Raw genomic sequence first — 13002 nt, 5'->3', positions numbered from 1 at the left:
TGCATTAACCTCTTCATAGACAGAATGAGGACAGACAAGCCTATGTTCTACACAGCATCTTAAAAGTAGAAGGAATCCCAGCTTCTTCGCTTTAGAAAGTAGTTTAGGAAATAGGAGGTGGGGGAGGGGGGTCAATCTAGGGGCTGTGGTTATTGATCTGTTGCTGCACGGCTCATCAGGAGATCGACTTACAGAGCTGGGAGAGCCTGAGTGTGGCTGTGTGTGACTGTTATCTTTCTACAATATTATTATAGAAAGGCAACTTTCAAAGATCAGTCATAAATCAGGTAATGTTCTTACATGTTGAAATTAAAATGTCAAAACCAACTCCTCATTGCAGTGGGCAGTCCCTCTTAGTGACCATACAGACAGTGAAATACGGAGACCCAGTACACCGCCCCCCTGCTATCTCTCCCTCTTTCTTGCCTCCTTCTCTCTCCCAGTAATGCCCAGCCTCTCCTCCCCTCCCCCACACACACTGCTCCCCTGTCATGATCCCTCTCTCTGTATTCCTCTCTCTCTTGCACTCACTCACTCCCCTCCACCCTGGGTCTATGAATCAGTCACAGTCAGACCAGACAGGGTTTATCTTCTGTTTCATGACCAGGGCTGAGGGCAAAATAAAAGCAAGAGGGTGGGAAACAAATCAGATTTGGGATGAATTTTTAAAAATGGTAACAATGCTGACAGAAAACTGTAACATCCATAATAAAATATTTTAATGTAAACACTTTGAGGACAGGAACTTTTGTTCCTTGAATTAACAGAAGTACATCCTCTGTAGCGATTAGGGTTGCCAGCTGCTCTCAGATCAACTGGAAAGTGAAATACTTCCAGTGAATGGAAAGTTTGAGGCAGGACAGATCTTACATTAAACTAAAACAATTTGCCACATTTTTGGTTTATGTTCTTATTGTCAACCAAAGACTCCACTGTTCAGCTTGTCAGAATAGCTGAACCTCATTACTGACTGCACAGAGCCTCTACAAATTAGGAAGATGTATAAATGGACATAGAAAAAACTGCAAATTTGCAATGGGAGGGTAAATGCAAATTAAGAGCAATAAACTTAATAAATAGAACACATAGAAAATATTTAAGATTATGTTATATTTGTCTTACAACAAACTGTTGATTTTAATAGCACCTCATGATAATTAAGCACAATCTTCCATATAGTACACAGTTCTTGTGCAACTTATGCATTTGATTGAGAAGCAAGGTGAAAACTTGTCCTGTCTGAAGACGTCCACTCTATCTGGGGACAGCTGGCAACACTAGCAGCAATGGATTGAGAGAAACTGATGATGAGGGTGGATTTATATATGTATGTGAGCAGCTTTGTGTGTTTAGTCATCCGTGTCAACCCACTGCTGCATGGAGACTTCCCCAGGAGTCTTTCCTGAGCTTCGGTCTCCGACCATCCTCATGCAGCTTGTCGCTCAAACTTCTGGATTTCAGTGTCGTACCTCCCAGTTGTCTCTGGGGATGTATTTAGAATTAATTATTTGCTGGAATATCCATGTTTTTTTTCTCATAGTGAGTCCAGCCCTGTCCTTTTTCATTTCTTCAGCGTGTAATTTTGCATTGTTCCATAATGTTTTAAGTTCTCTGGAGTCTTTCTGGCATTTATTTCCATGTTAGTACACAAAGGCATATGTATAAATACACACTTGCAAAATGTATCAATATTTCTGTGTATGTTTGTAAAGGAACTGTACACATTGTACACATTTTTCGTATATGGCAGTAGGGAATGTTAAACAGGATATTAAATTTATCTGAAAGGCTCAGTGCTCGAGCCCCCTTCAGCCAGCCTCACTGAGCACACAGGGAGAGCCAGCGAGGAGACGTGGGGTGGAGCTTGGCTCCAGACTCGACCCATCACTGGCTTCTTCGCCTGCCCATCAATCACACGCGTTATCCCATTGGCCGAACCCCTGCGGGCTTATCATTCCATCTCGTGCTGCTCCTGCTCTTATCGCCCCCCACTTTTTCAGTCGTCTTCCTCCGCTAGCGGGCATAGTGCCTCTGATCTCTTATTATATAAACACGAACTGCTGAAGTGGCAGCGAAATTGGCAGAGGCGGCTGAGCCCTTCGGCAGATCTGCGACTATTTTCTGCTTTTCGGAGAAGGGTTTAAAATTATTAGCTCCTTGTTGGGCGTTTGAAATCGGATACCGGTGGCGTTGAGGTCCCTATTTGAAGGCGGAGGGATACCGTGTTGGGGTTGACAATGTGGAGGTTGTTAAGATGTCTACTCGGAGGATGAAATGGTTTCAATTGTAGCAACAAAAAAGAGAGACGTAGGACTTGTAGAATTGTTTTTCTGTTTTTCATCCGGATGCAAACTGTATAGTATTTTAATGACGTGGACTGCTTAAAGAAGCAATCTAGAAGTACAAAAGAAGAGCCCTCCGCTCTGTTATTTCGGCTTTTGAAGCGCTGTGGGGGGAAAATTGTCTTGAAGTTTTATTTTTCCCCTACAGTCCGGTCTTTATCTCATTTTTCTGCTGTTGGATGCCAGACCCCTGAAAAAAGGTAAATATCTTATACTGCGCCGTTTACTGAGGAGGGGAGGTCGCCGCCGCCGCCGAGGAAAGGCAGAATTTCTTCCTGCGGAGCTGCTGAACTTTTTGCAAAATAAGAAAAGTTTGGGAATGCGGTTTAGGAGAAACGGTGATGTTGCGGGAGTTTTTGTCTGGGTTTGAGGTCGGAGTCCGAGTGAAAGTGTGAGAGACGGGGAGATCGAGGTGGGCTCATCTCGGGGCTTGTGAGGGAAATGAGGTCCTTTGTTCACTTTTGAAGAATATTGACAAGTTTAACGGGAAGGGCTTGAAGTTTCTGAGCACCGTCTAGCTCAAGCAAGTAGTGTGCAGCGAGGCAGCTGCCTTTGTCTGAATCGAGTCTGCGGTCGTGTGGCGATTCCTAGTAAAAACACCGCCAGCAAGGCTTAGGCTTTTAAACTTTTAAAGGCTTTTAACGTCTTTTCTGGGTAGATGCGCTACGGCTTCTCTTTTATGCGTTTTTGTGTGGATTCCTAAATGTGTGCAGTTCCTTCATGATTGCTGTTCCAGCGGCTGGCCGAGGGGACCTTATTAATTTGCTGTTTATTGTACATTTGGCAGGAAATTCCTTGTGTCCAGCCTTAACCCCCCCCCACTTCCCCCACACCGTCAAATGTTGCTCAGAAGTTTTTAGACAACATTTTTTGGGATATTTTTAAATTTTCTGATCATTTGTGGATTTGTGTACTACAGCGAGGAGATGTAACTGTATTCGCGTGTGTGTACTTTATTCGAGTTTTTTCACAATCGACGCCTTCTCTCGGTTAGCTCCTACCGAGGTATTCTGCCTTTGTGTAAAGGAAAGGGTGTTACATGCACCCGTTTAGAATTCGCACCAGCAGCTTCCCCCCCCCCCCCGTTTTTCCCCAACGTAGCAAAATTCTGGAAATGCGTAAAAACCGAGCTAAAGAAATAATCACGATTTCAAGTTATTCCACATTAATGCGCACGCACTTTGAAATTAAATACTGTTCCATAGTCTAAGAGCAAGCGGCTCGATCCAGAGCACAAGTCGATTACAATAGCAGCGAGAAATAGAAATATTATCCGAGTTTGGGAAACCGGAGGGGCAGTGAAGGCGAGTAAGGAAAGATAAGGAAAGGAAATCGGGGAAGCTGGAATCTTTCATCGATCGGTCCTGTGAAGTTTAAGAGCTGCATGCGTTTGTGGGTGCCTATAATATGTGCGGAAACCAGTCTAAAATGAGGTCGTACTTACTTGAAGTATTTAATTACTATTATAGTTCAAGCAACTGTTGCTTTGATAAATGTCCTACACACAGTACTTTCAAAATGCCCTTTACATTGTAGGATCGAAAGCGTGTTTTCGTGTTTTTGACTGAAGATCTGGCGCAGGTATTGCAAGTTACTTTTAATTCATGTTTAAATATCTAGTCGCGACGTTTAAATCGTGGAAGCTCTTGGACCCTGTAGGATGTGTTGATCGCAGCCATGTTCTTCTCTTCGGCTGGAAGAGATCCGTTTGGCCGCTGTGTGCCGGTCTCCAGGGTGGGGTCTCAAACTTTCGCAGCAGTTTTCTGATATTTGTAACTCCCCTGTCACGGTCCCCCATTTTGAGCGCGCGGTTCTCGGCAGGCGCCGCTCCGCAGCTTGTTGCTTCGGGATACTGGTCCGTGTGGGCTGAGCGGTACATGTGTGGCGATTTATCGCAGAGAATCGAAAGCAACACGGCTCTCGGATTATTGTGTGTTGTATAAGCGAGATCTTGCTGTCGCGGAGGTGCTGCGGAACGAGAATGGCTATTTCAAACCGCGTTGCTGTGCCCAGGCTGCCCGGCTGCGGCTGGGCTCCGCACAGGCGGCCGCCCCGTGAGGTCTCCACCGACACGCCACGAATCGGGGGCACGGTGGGCGCTTTCCTTACCGTTTTGTACCGGGGGGGGGGGCAGTGCAGTTCGTAAAATGGTACCTGCCTTTGCCCCCCACACGTACACGCACATCACCATGAAAGGATGGGGAAAAAGTACTGTTGAAATTCTGCTAGATTTCGACTATAGGACCTGATCGATAGGCAAAATACAGGGGTGTTAGTTTTAGGAACTTTGCGCTGTAGAGATGTATTTTACTCCTTATTTCTAATTCTCCTGATGCCCCCTTTCAGCGAGGATTAAACTGTTATTCCTTTCCCAGGGGAAAGAAGCAGCGCTATAGAGCACTCGGGGTATTCTGTGAAAGCCCAGTCCTCTAAGGTGTTAATTCGGGCATCCTTTCATTGGCACCTGGGGCCAAGCTTGCACTGCCAGGGGTGTGGGGAGGCCCTCGGGTCCTGAAGCTTCCTTAAAGATTTCACACAGGAAATCTGGTGAACAGTTTAAGTTGTCCCGAGAAACGCCGGCGGAAAAAAATGGGATTCACACTTTGTCAGCGTTAGACAGCACATGCTGGATGTGGTGAGGGGGATTCTGGCTGTGGTCCAGGGCAGTGCCCTTTGGCTGTAGCTGTGGTAGAGCGCAGAGCTGGTGGCTGTTGTACAAACAAGGAGGCCAGGGCGCCTTGCCCGTCGATCTCAACTCGGAACATTGGTACTGAACAGCAGTGAGAACACAGAACAGCTGAGACACCGGAACACCAGGGCAGCACATTGTAGTTGGGGGGGGCTCTTTATTCAGTTGTTAGCTGTTGTGAGGTTGCCCACTGTCCTAGAGCAGGGTGGCTTGCCCTGTGGTCATTCCAGTCCACCCTCAGGCAGTAACCTTCACCTTAATTCTTGACTTTTTAAGTCGAGGAGACAAAATCTGAGTCTGATTGGATTGGAACGCGGGTGAAATAGCCTGAGTAAAGTAGTGGCCATTTCAGACAGTGTAGCGCCCCAGTGAACAACACGGCGGCAATAACAACAAAGGCACTTTCCCGCAGCTGTAGTACATGCGATACACCGGTGGTCCTTCAGAGTTTACTTGCAAGATCCATAGGTTTTCACGCAGAATTGCAAGAGCCCGCTTTCCTAGCAGGAGTACAAGAGGACCTTAAGGACCTTCTTGCCTGTGTATTTGCAAGTTCAACAGAAAAGCCCGGTGGATCTGGGATATAACGTTTTAATTTATTTTTAACAATTGATAACAAAAAAAAATATTTTGGCTGCCAATCTTAGTTTTTTTTTTGCAAAAAGCCTTATTACCTGTGAAGTGAAGACAGTGGGAGGAAGAATCTCATTTGCACGCAGCTGTCTTGGCAAGCGATCGGGTTGAGGGGTTGTGAGTTTGGCTGTTTTGTTTAGGGACTGCATCAGTAAAAGTAAGTGTGGCAAAACTGGCAGTGTTTAAGCTTCCTTAAAACCAGATTGTTTGAATTTGATTTTTCTCGAATTGTTGGTTTCGCCGCAAGCTCTGAAAACCTTCAAAGGAGCACTAGCCAGCATTCGTATATATTACTGTTGGAAACGTGCAGTAGCCTCAGGATGGAAGGATATTTACAAGAACAAGATTGTCATTCCAGAGCTTAGTCTAGAGAACTGTCTTTGAAGACCCTGGTTCTGGGCAGTGTCAGATTTGCATAAATGGCACCTGAACCTTTGTACTGGCGATCTAATGAGGAGTATACTAACCCAGCTGCAATAGGCAGGCAGCTATCTGTGCTGAAACCAGGCCACTACATGCAGTAGGAAGTAGATTACTATTCCACGTGCTTGTCAAGGGGGTGGGGGGCGACGCTGTTTGTGAGATCCAACTGTTACAGCAAATGGTGTTTGTAAATAATGTTATCGCAGGTTTGCCTCGTAAAGGCTCTCTTTAAATAAAGAAAATAAAAATACAATCCAGTCACTTTTCTGCTTCTATATTGTACTCATTTATAACCACCCCTTTTATTTCCCCTGCAATATACCTGTATGTAAGCAAATCTTATCTTGGCAGGTTGATATTGTGGTCCCTGTGTAGGATCTTGTTTGCCTGTGACCTGGGGTGTGGTTGCAGAAGCAGTTAAAATCCCTCTCCTCCTTCAGCCCAGGAGACGGAGGGAGAAGGGCTTGGAAGGTTTGGCCACACCGGAGTCAAGATGACAATTATTCAAAAGTGTCAAACGGAAACGAACAGCAGGAAAAAGCAAAAGAAACATCGGCAAAACCCCCAGCATGATGCCCGTTTTAATTCTGTAAGGAATTGTGGTGGTGTGGTCGCACACCTGCAGAAGTGAATCCAATTTCCTGTGCATCAATGTATGTATACTGTAGGAAACCGCATTAAAGAAACCTTGTTGGCCTTTTTTGCTACTAAAGAAGGCCCTATGTATTACTTTAGGGGAGGAGCGGTGGCTCTGTGGCTCAGGAGCTGTGCCTGTGGCTGGAAGGTTGCCGGTTCAAATCCCGCGGCCGGCAGAGGAATCCTACTCCGTTGGGGTTAAGGGCCTCGCTCAGGGGCCCAACTGCTCCAGGGGCACTGTACAATGGCTGACCCTGCGCTCTGACCCCCAGCTTCTCTCCCTGTCTGTGTGTCTCATGGAGAGCAAGCTGGGGTATGCAAAAAGACGAATTCCAAATGCAAGAAATTGTATAGGGCTAATAAAGTAACATTATCATTATTTATTATCATTAACATTGACTTGCAAGAAACGGCGGTTGGCATTGCACAGCAGCTTGATCCAGTGCAGGGTTTATGTGGTACAGTCAAGGTAAGCTGCTGTATGTTTCGAGTTCACCTAATGTTGAGTACATGTGCATAAAGAGAAAACTTTGCTTTTCTGCCTTATCAGTATAGTCTTGTAATATGAGGTAGCAGTTGAAAGCCCAGGTAAGGAATAGGACCACACTGGCACTATCTCTTCTCCTGCTTTTTTTTATGAATGTTTGATGAAAGTTAAGAAGTTAGTGCAAGTGCTCTTTTAAGAAGGGTGCTTGCAGGGGTTTCAGACGCCAGGGATACTCACCAGGATGCAGCCGCTCTGCTTACAGTACTAGAGCCAGCACTTTCAGTGTTGTAGTGAGCCATGGAGATAGAAGCTGGCAGGAGTACAGGTTTGCAAATGTGTGTACAAGCAGGGCTGCAGCTTCAGGAGCCAGTGCATAGACGATGTGATGAACAGGTGGATTATTCTTCACTTGAATTAAACCTGATAAAGCCGTTTACTACCGAGTTCCTCTGAGTTGAGTGAAGTCAAATACAAGTCTTTGGTACAGCCAGCTCTTTAAATAAAAGCAGGAAGAAATACTGATTAATCAGGAAGGCTGGTTGAGCCAGAGCCCGCTGTGGAGAGGTGAAGGGCTAGTGTTGGATTTCCTCTCTTCTAAACTCGTAGTCTTTGTTTGCCGGGGCTGGCACCCGCTGCGATTCAGAACTCGTCCACCAACAGGAACCTTTGCTACGGTCTGCAACATCTGGTACACTTCAACTCCTTGGCGTTTACCAACAAAACAGAAAAGAGGCTGGTGAGAAGCGTTGCAGTATCAGTTTCTGTTTGTTGTGTAACCTGTTGGAGATTGTTACAGATCGAAACAAGGCTGGTGTCGGCCTCGAGTCGCAGCACGGTTAAGGATCTATTGCAGGGTCCGTTTATCACACTCTTGCAGTAGTGGGCAGTGGCAGCATCATGTTTTGGATGCATGGCACTGAGTTTTAAGATGGATGTACTTGAAACTGCTTTGAGCTTTTCAACAGATTGGTAAAAATAAATACGTTATGCTGTTTTTATGTCCGGATTTGTTGTTGTAGAAAAAGCACTCTCCTTGTCCCCCGGAGTTGAGGTGGGATTAGCTCTGGCGGAGTCGCACAGTAGCAGGTGGATCCCGGGAGCTTTGGGCAGAGGGGGAGAGTCTGGTTGTCCCAGTGTCCGTGGCTTGAAGGGTGGGACTGGTTTCAGCCTGGGTGAATGAATGGTGGTGGTGGTGTGAAAGGAGATGGGAAGGAAAAGGGATTCTAGTGGTACTTCTGTCTTCCTGTACAGCTTTCTGGACACTGCTAACATTCTGAATTCACTTGTTACCTTTCTCACATCCAAGTCAAGTGCTCGCCCATTCTCTAAACCCTTGTGTCCAGCTCCAGCGCTGGTGGCTGTGGGTGTCTGCAGGTCTTCAGTTCTAGTTAGATACTAGAAGTCTTGTATCTCGTAAGTCAAATTGGCCTTTTGACTTAAATGGACCTCTATAATCCACCCTTTAGTAGCTGCTGTGAATGATTGCACGCAGTCAGGTGTGAAGGGGTGGTAGGGCTCAGGACAGCCCTGTATTCTGCACTGCTGAGTCGAGGATATTTGGGATATACACTGTTTGACATGTAAACAGATTGTTTTAAACACGTCACGGCTGCAGTCATGCACGTGAGCGTTCAAGAATGTAGTTGTAAAAAGGCAGCGTTTAACCTGATATTGTTCAGTTTGTGTCCTGGGAACACTGTTTCAGTGCCCGAGAAGAGCAGGTGCTGTAGTTCACGCTTAATACTGGGGAATAAATTCAGATTTAGAACAGTTTGCTTGAGGATCAAATTGTATGTCTTTGTTCAGATGTGGAAGTTTGTCAGTTGTAATGCCACTTTATGTATCTGACCTTATCATTTTTCAGCCGTAGTTCAGTATTTTGATGGGTTGGTGTCAATGTATAATATCTGTGCCCCACCCTCCATTAAATAAGTAATCTTAATTGGCCGTGTTCTGTTGCAGCCATAGCAACAACAGTCAGCGGGACAGTCGTATGAGTATGGAGACACTTTCCTCCATGCAGACGTTACTGTTTTATGTTAATTAAAAAGCTTGTTAAGAAGTGTGGGGACTTGGATAATGAACAGGTCAGAAGCTGCACAGTGCAAGGCTGTTGCTGTGGCGAGGGAAGCTGTGTGTGTGCGCGCAGATCTAGTGGAAAACAATCTGCCGTTGAAAGTTGGGGCCCCAGGGGCCCCCAGCTCGATCTCTGTCTTGCTTTGTGTATTCCTTCAGCCAGATCATTCCCACAGTTATCGACAGTCGTGGACATGTATCCGCAGACCTTTCTCAAAATACTTGTGCTCACGGCACACTTCAAACGGACCATCCTGTTTGGTTCCTCGTAGTGAATTGATTTGAGGATGATTCCCCTTAAGAATTCTAGGTTCTCTGCTGCAGCAGCACTGCTGGGTCGTTTGCTATCTTGATCCAGGATTCTGTAGCCTTATGGGCTAAAAAAGAGCCTCCAGGACATAATTCCTTGCTGTCCATTTTCTCCCCTGTATTTTCTCTGTTTATTTGGAAGAAAATCATTGGGTTGATTGTCAGTGTCTTTGAGGATTTTGAATATTCATTAATGTGATTTTTTTAGTTAATTACCAATGCAGGCAAAATAGTTGAGTTTGTTGAGGGATGCATCTTCATCAGGCTTACAAAATATCCCATTTCCGGTTGTGTCCCAATATTTCTGTAGTTTAAGTAGTAAGTGTCATTCTACATGCGTTTAAAATAAGAGGCCTACTCTTTTAGTGTGCCACAACACAGAACCATGTAATATGAATCAGCATGTGACATAATGCCACGAATAAAACAGCACAGGCCAAGAGCTGGAACTTGTCTCGCATGATCTTATGTAGGCAGCCTTGAAGAAGGAGGGTCTTCGCAGGCGGAGTGCAGTTCTTTGTTAGGGGTGGGCTCAGGGGCGTGGGGGACTGCATGTTCTAATGGCAGGACTCTGTGTGTGTGATGTCAGCCTCCACTCTGGTTCCAGTAATGGTCAACCTGTTCTTTCTGCAAATCTCACTCGTAGGGTTGTTAGTGGCTGAGACTGAGTGGCATGAACGAGCAGCAGCAGAGAATGGCTGCCGTGGGAACAGACAAGGAACTCAGCGACCTCCTGGATTTCAGTGCGGTAAGACGGGGTGGGCACTGGGGCGGGTGGCGTTGCGTTTTTAGGATGTGGGCAAAAGTAGCAGGGAATGAAGTGAGGGTGCAGAATGGCCTTTGAGGGGAGGCTGGCTCCTCGAATGGTGGCAGGGACAGGCTGGTTTTCTAGGGTATAGGTTTTGATGCTATATGAGCTCTTATTTGCCCAATTAAGCTCATTTTCCTTGATGAAAAGCAAATCATACATAGTCTGACCTTTGTGTAATGGACGTGGTTCCGGTTGTGAGTTTACTGTGAATATGGAGGAACATGAGCGGAAGGAATGTGCGTTGCACTGCGTATGTGGCCTTGCGCAGTATCCAGGTGAGGATGGATTTGGTTATGCTGGGAGGGAGCTTGCTTTGAGACCTTGAACTGTAGTAGCCATGTGACCTCATGTGGTCCCCTGAGCCACTGGCCAAATTGACCGTCCAATCTGGGAGAAAGCATGGGGGTCTTAATGATCATTACAGGTAAGACGAGGGGCATTATTCATATTCAGAACTGCACACACTGGATCAGTTTTTTCTTCTGTGTAAGGGTTTTAAACCATCTGAATTTAATACCTTTCCTGATTGAGGATAGTGACTGAATGTACAATCTGGTGTATTTTTCAGTAAATTTTTATAACATTGGTTAACTGATGCACAAGCTTTTTGGAAAACAATGTTGATAAGTTAAGCGTTACTCCAGCTGGAGAGGCTCCCTCTTGTAATGTGGTGTGGCTTGGACTTGAATCCTTGGAGATCCTGTGGAACTGTGAAGAGGCCATCGTCTTGTGTAGCACTGGTCCCCCAAGGATACTTGTGGGAAGAGAACAGGAGGCCAGAAACAGTACAGCAACAATACACTTGGGGATGTGTTAATCTGACCTGAGTCAATTGATTGTCCAGACAACACAGAAAACCACAAGTCCTTCATAGCCGTCTGCAGACGGCAGAATGGGAACCTTAACTCTTGAGAGCAGCTGTGAACTTGCCAGGGATGTGCAACTTCATTAGTGTTGCAGTTCCCCGGTAGTTCTGTAGCCTGCATAGCTTTTAATGTTTGTGAGAAAAATTGAAAAAGGCAATATTACTGATTTAAGATAAGATGTCTATTCACTTTTCAGAATACAAATTGTGTTTCTGCTTGGTGTATAAGGTTTAGACTGCTATTAATCGATTCCTTGCAGCTACTGAGGAGGAAGCTCTGTATTCCCTAACATTACTCACTTGCCCCTGTATGTGTTATTCATACGGTCTGAAAACAGACACTGAGCAAGATCCTAATTATACAAGTATTTCATAAAGTCATTTCTTAGTCAATGGTGTTATTTTCAATAACGGGGCTCAGATTTGGGTCCAGACTCTAATCCTCCATGTCAGTCTTTTCTCTCGTCTTCAAGCCATCATCAGAAGGACTAAGAAAAAAGTCCCAGCCCCGCTTAGCTCAGCCTGACTCTGGGCATCGTTTTGATATTTAAATGATGATGGTGTGGTTAATTGAAGCGGAGCAGGAAATGACCTGATGACCTGATGTCCAGTTCCCCAGCCAGCCTCATGGCTCTTGCAGAGCAGGGCTTAGGTGTTGTAGTGCCAGTCCATAATCATCCCATTCCTGATCTTTTAGTTTTGGGTTGGAAGCTTTCACATGTTGTCTGCCTGACAAAAATATCCTGCATGTTGTATCTCAAGATCACCTTCTTTCTCCCCTTCTTCTTCTTCTAGATGTTTGCACCTCCAGTGGCCAATGGGAAGAACAGACCAACAACGCTAGCAAGCAGTCAGTTTGGAGGGTCAGGTAGGCTTCCTGGATCCAGTGGCTTTTCAGTGACTACCTCGAGCCCTGCGTCTTCATCCATTCCTGACTTTAAAACATTTCACATTGTTTTACGCCGACAAAGACACCACTGCCTTCCTTTCCTGTCCTGTATTTAAGTGCTGTTCTCCGCCTTTGCGATCTGAAGCACAGTGCAGGCAGCACCTAATGCAGCATCCTGCAGCTTTTAAAACCCTGGAATGGCTCAGACCACTGTGCAACAGGAATCGTTCATCTACATCCCTGCTTTGGGTTGGAAACCTGTTTGTAAGCCATGTCTATTTCTGTGCTTCTCGTTGGGAACATCTGTCGCAGAGCGCAGAAAAGAGAAGTAGAAACAAGCATGAAGAAAAAGCAGCTTGGCAGAAAAGTACTGAAGGTCCTCCCTGGGGGGCTGCTGTCCCTTTCTGGGTGTTTCTCCACTATGATTGTTTTGGGCTCTGAACCTCCCAGCTCTGCCGTCTTTGATCAGGCTGTGCTCAGAGAAGGCCAGGGCAGGCGCTCGCATGCACACACCACTTATCCAGGGCTGTTTATGGTTTCAAGACGGTAAAACAAAGGAAAACCTCCGGGCGGGTTTGGGTGCCTTTGAACATTGTTTGTAGCTGTATGACATCATTCCGGCTGGAGCGCCGAGAGATGGAGGGACTGAGTGAGACAGGGCGGAGAAAAGAGAGGTTATAGCATAGCGCCAGTGCAGTGGCAGACCGAGACTCCGAAATGGTGAGTCAGATTCCCGGCTTCAGCTGTTCAATCCAATATCCTTCCAGCAGAACAGCAGAATGTGAAAGTTGTGTAGCCAACTACAAGGAAGGACGAGGGAATGGTTAACAGTCTGGAAACAG

General features: G+C 45.9%; 1 protein-coding gene across 13 annotated transcripts in view; it reads left to right on the top strand.

The window, feature by feature from the left end:
- Window positions 1-2073: 2073 nt before the first annotated feature.
- Window positions 2074-13002, top strand: part of tcf3b (transcription factor 3b) — a 42176-nt gene continuing 31247 nt past the window's right edge. For 10 of the 13 annotated variants that reach the window (XM_088907924.1, XM_088907920.1, XM_088907918.1 and 7 more), the window contains exons 1-3: window positions 2074-2542; window positions 10242-10343; window positions 12067-12139. In XM_088907924.1, the coding sequence (XP_088764050.1) occupies window positions 10269-10343; window positions 12067-12139 (148 nt within the window). In that variant the 5' untranslated portion in view covers window positions 2074-2542; window positions 10242-10268. The remainder of the gene's footprint in view (window positions 2543-10241; window positions 10344-12066; window positions 12140-13002) is intronic. The other 3 variants (XM_088907929.1, XM_088907928.1, XM_088907927.1) reach the window with 3 other exon arrangements.

The sequence above is a fragment of the Atractosteus spatula genome, chromosome 28, assembly GCF_055471065.1.
Source record: "Atractosteus spatula isolate fAtrSpa1 chromosome 28, fAtrSpa1.hap1, whole genome shotgun sequence".
Lineage (NCBI taxonomy): Eukaryota > Metazoa > Chordata > Actinopteri > Semionotiformes > Lepisosteidae > Atractosteus > Atractosteus spatula.
Note: the sequence above shows the minus strand (reverse complement) of the source record. Positions and strands in the feature narration are given on the sequence as shown.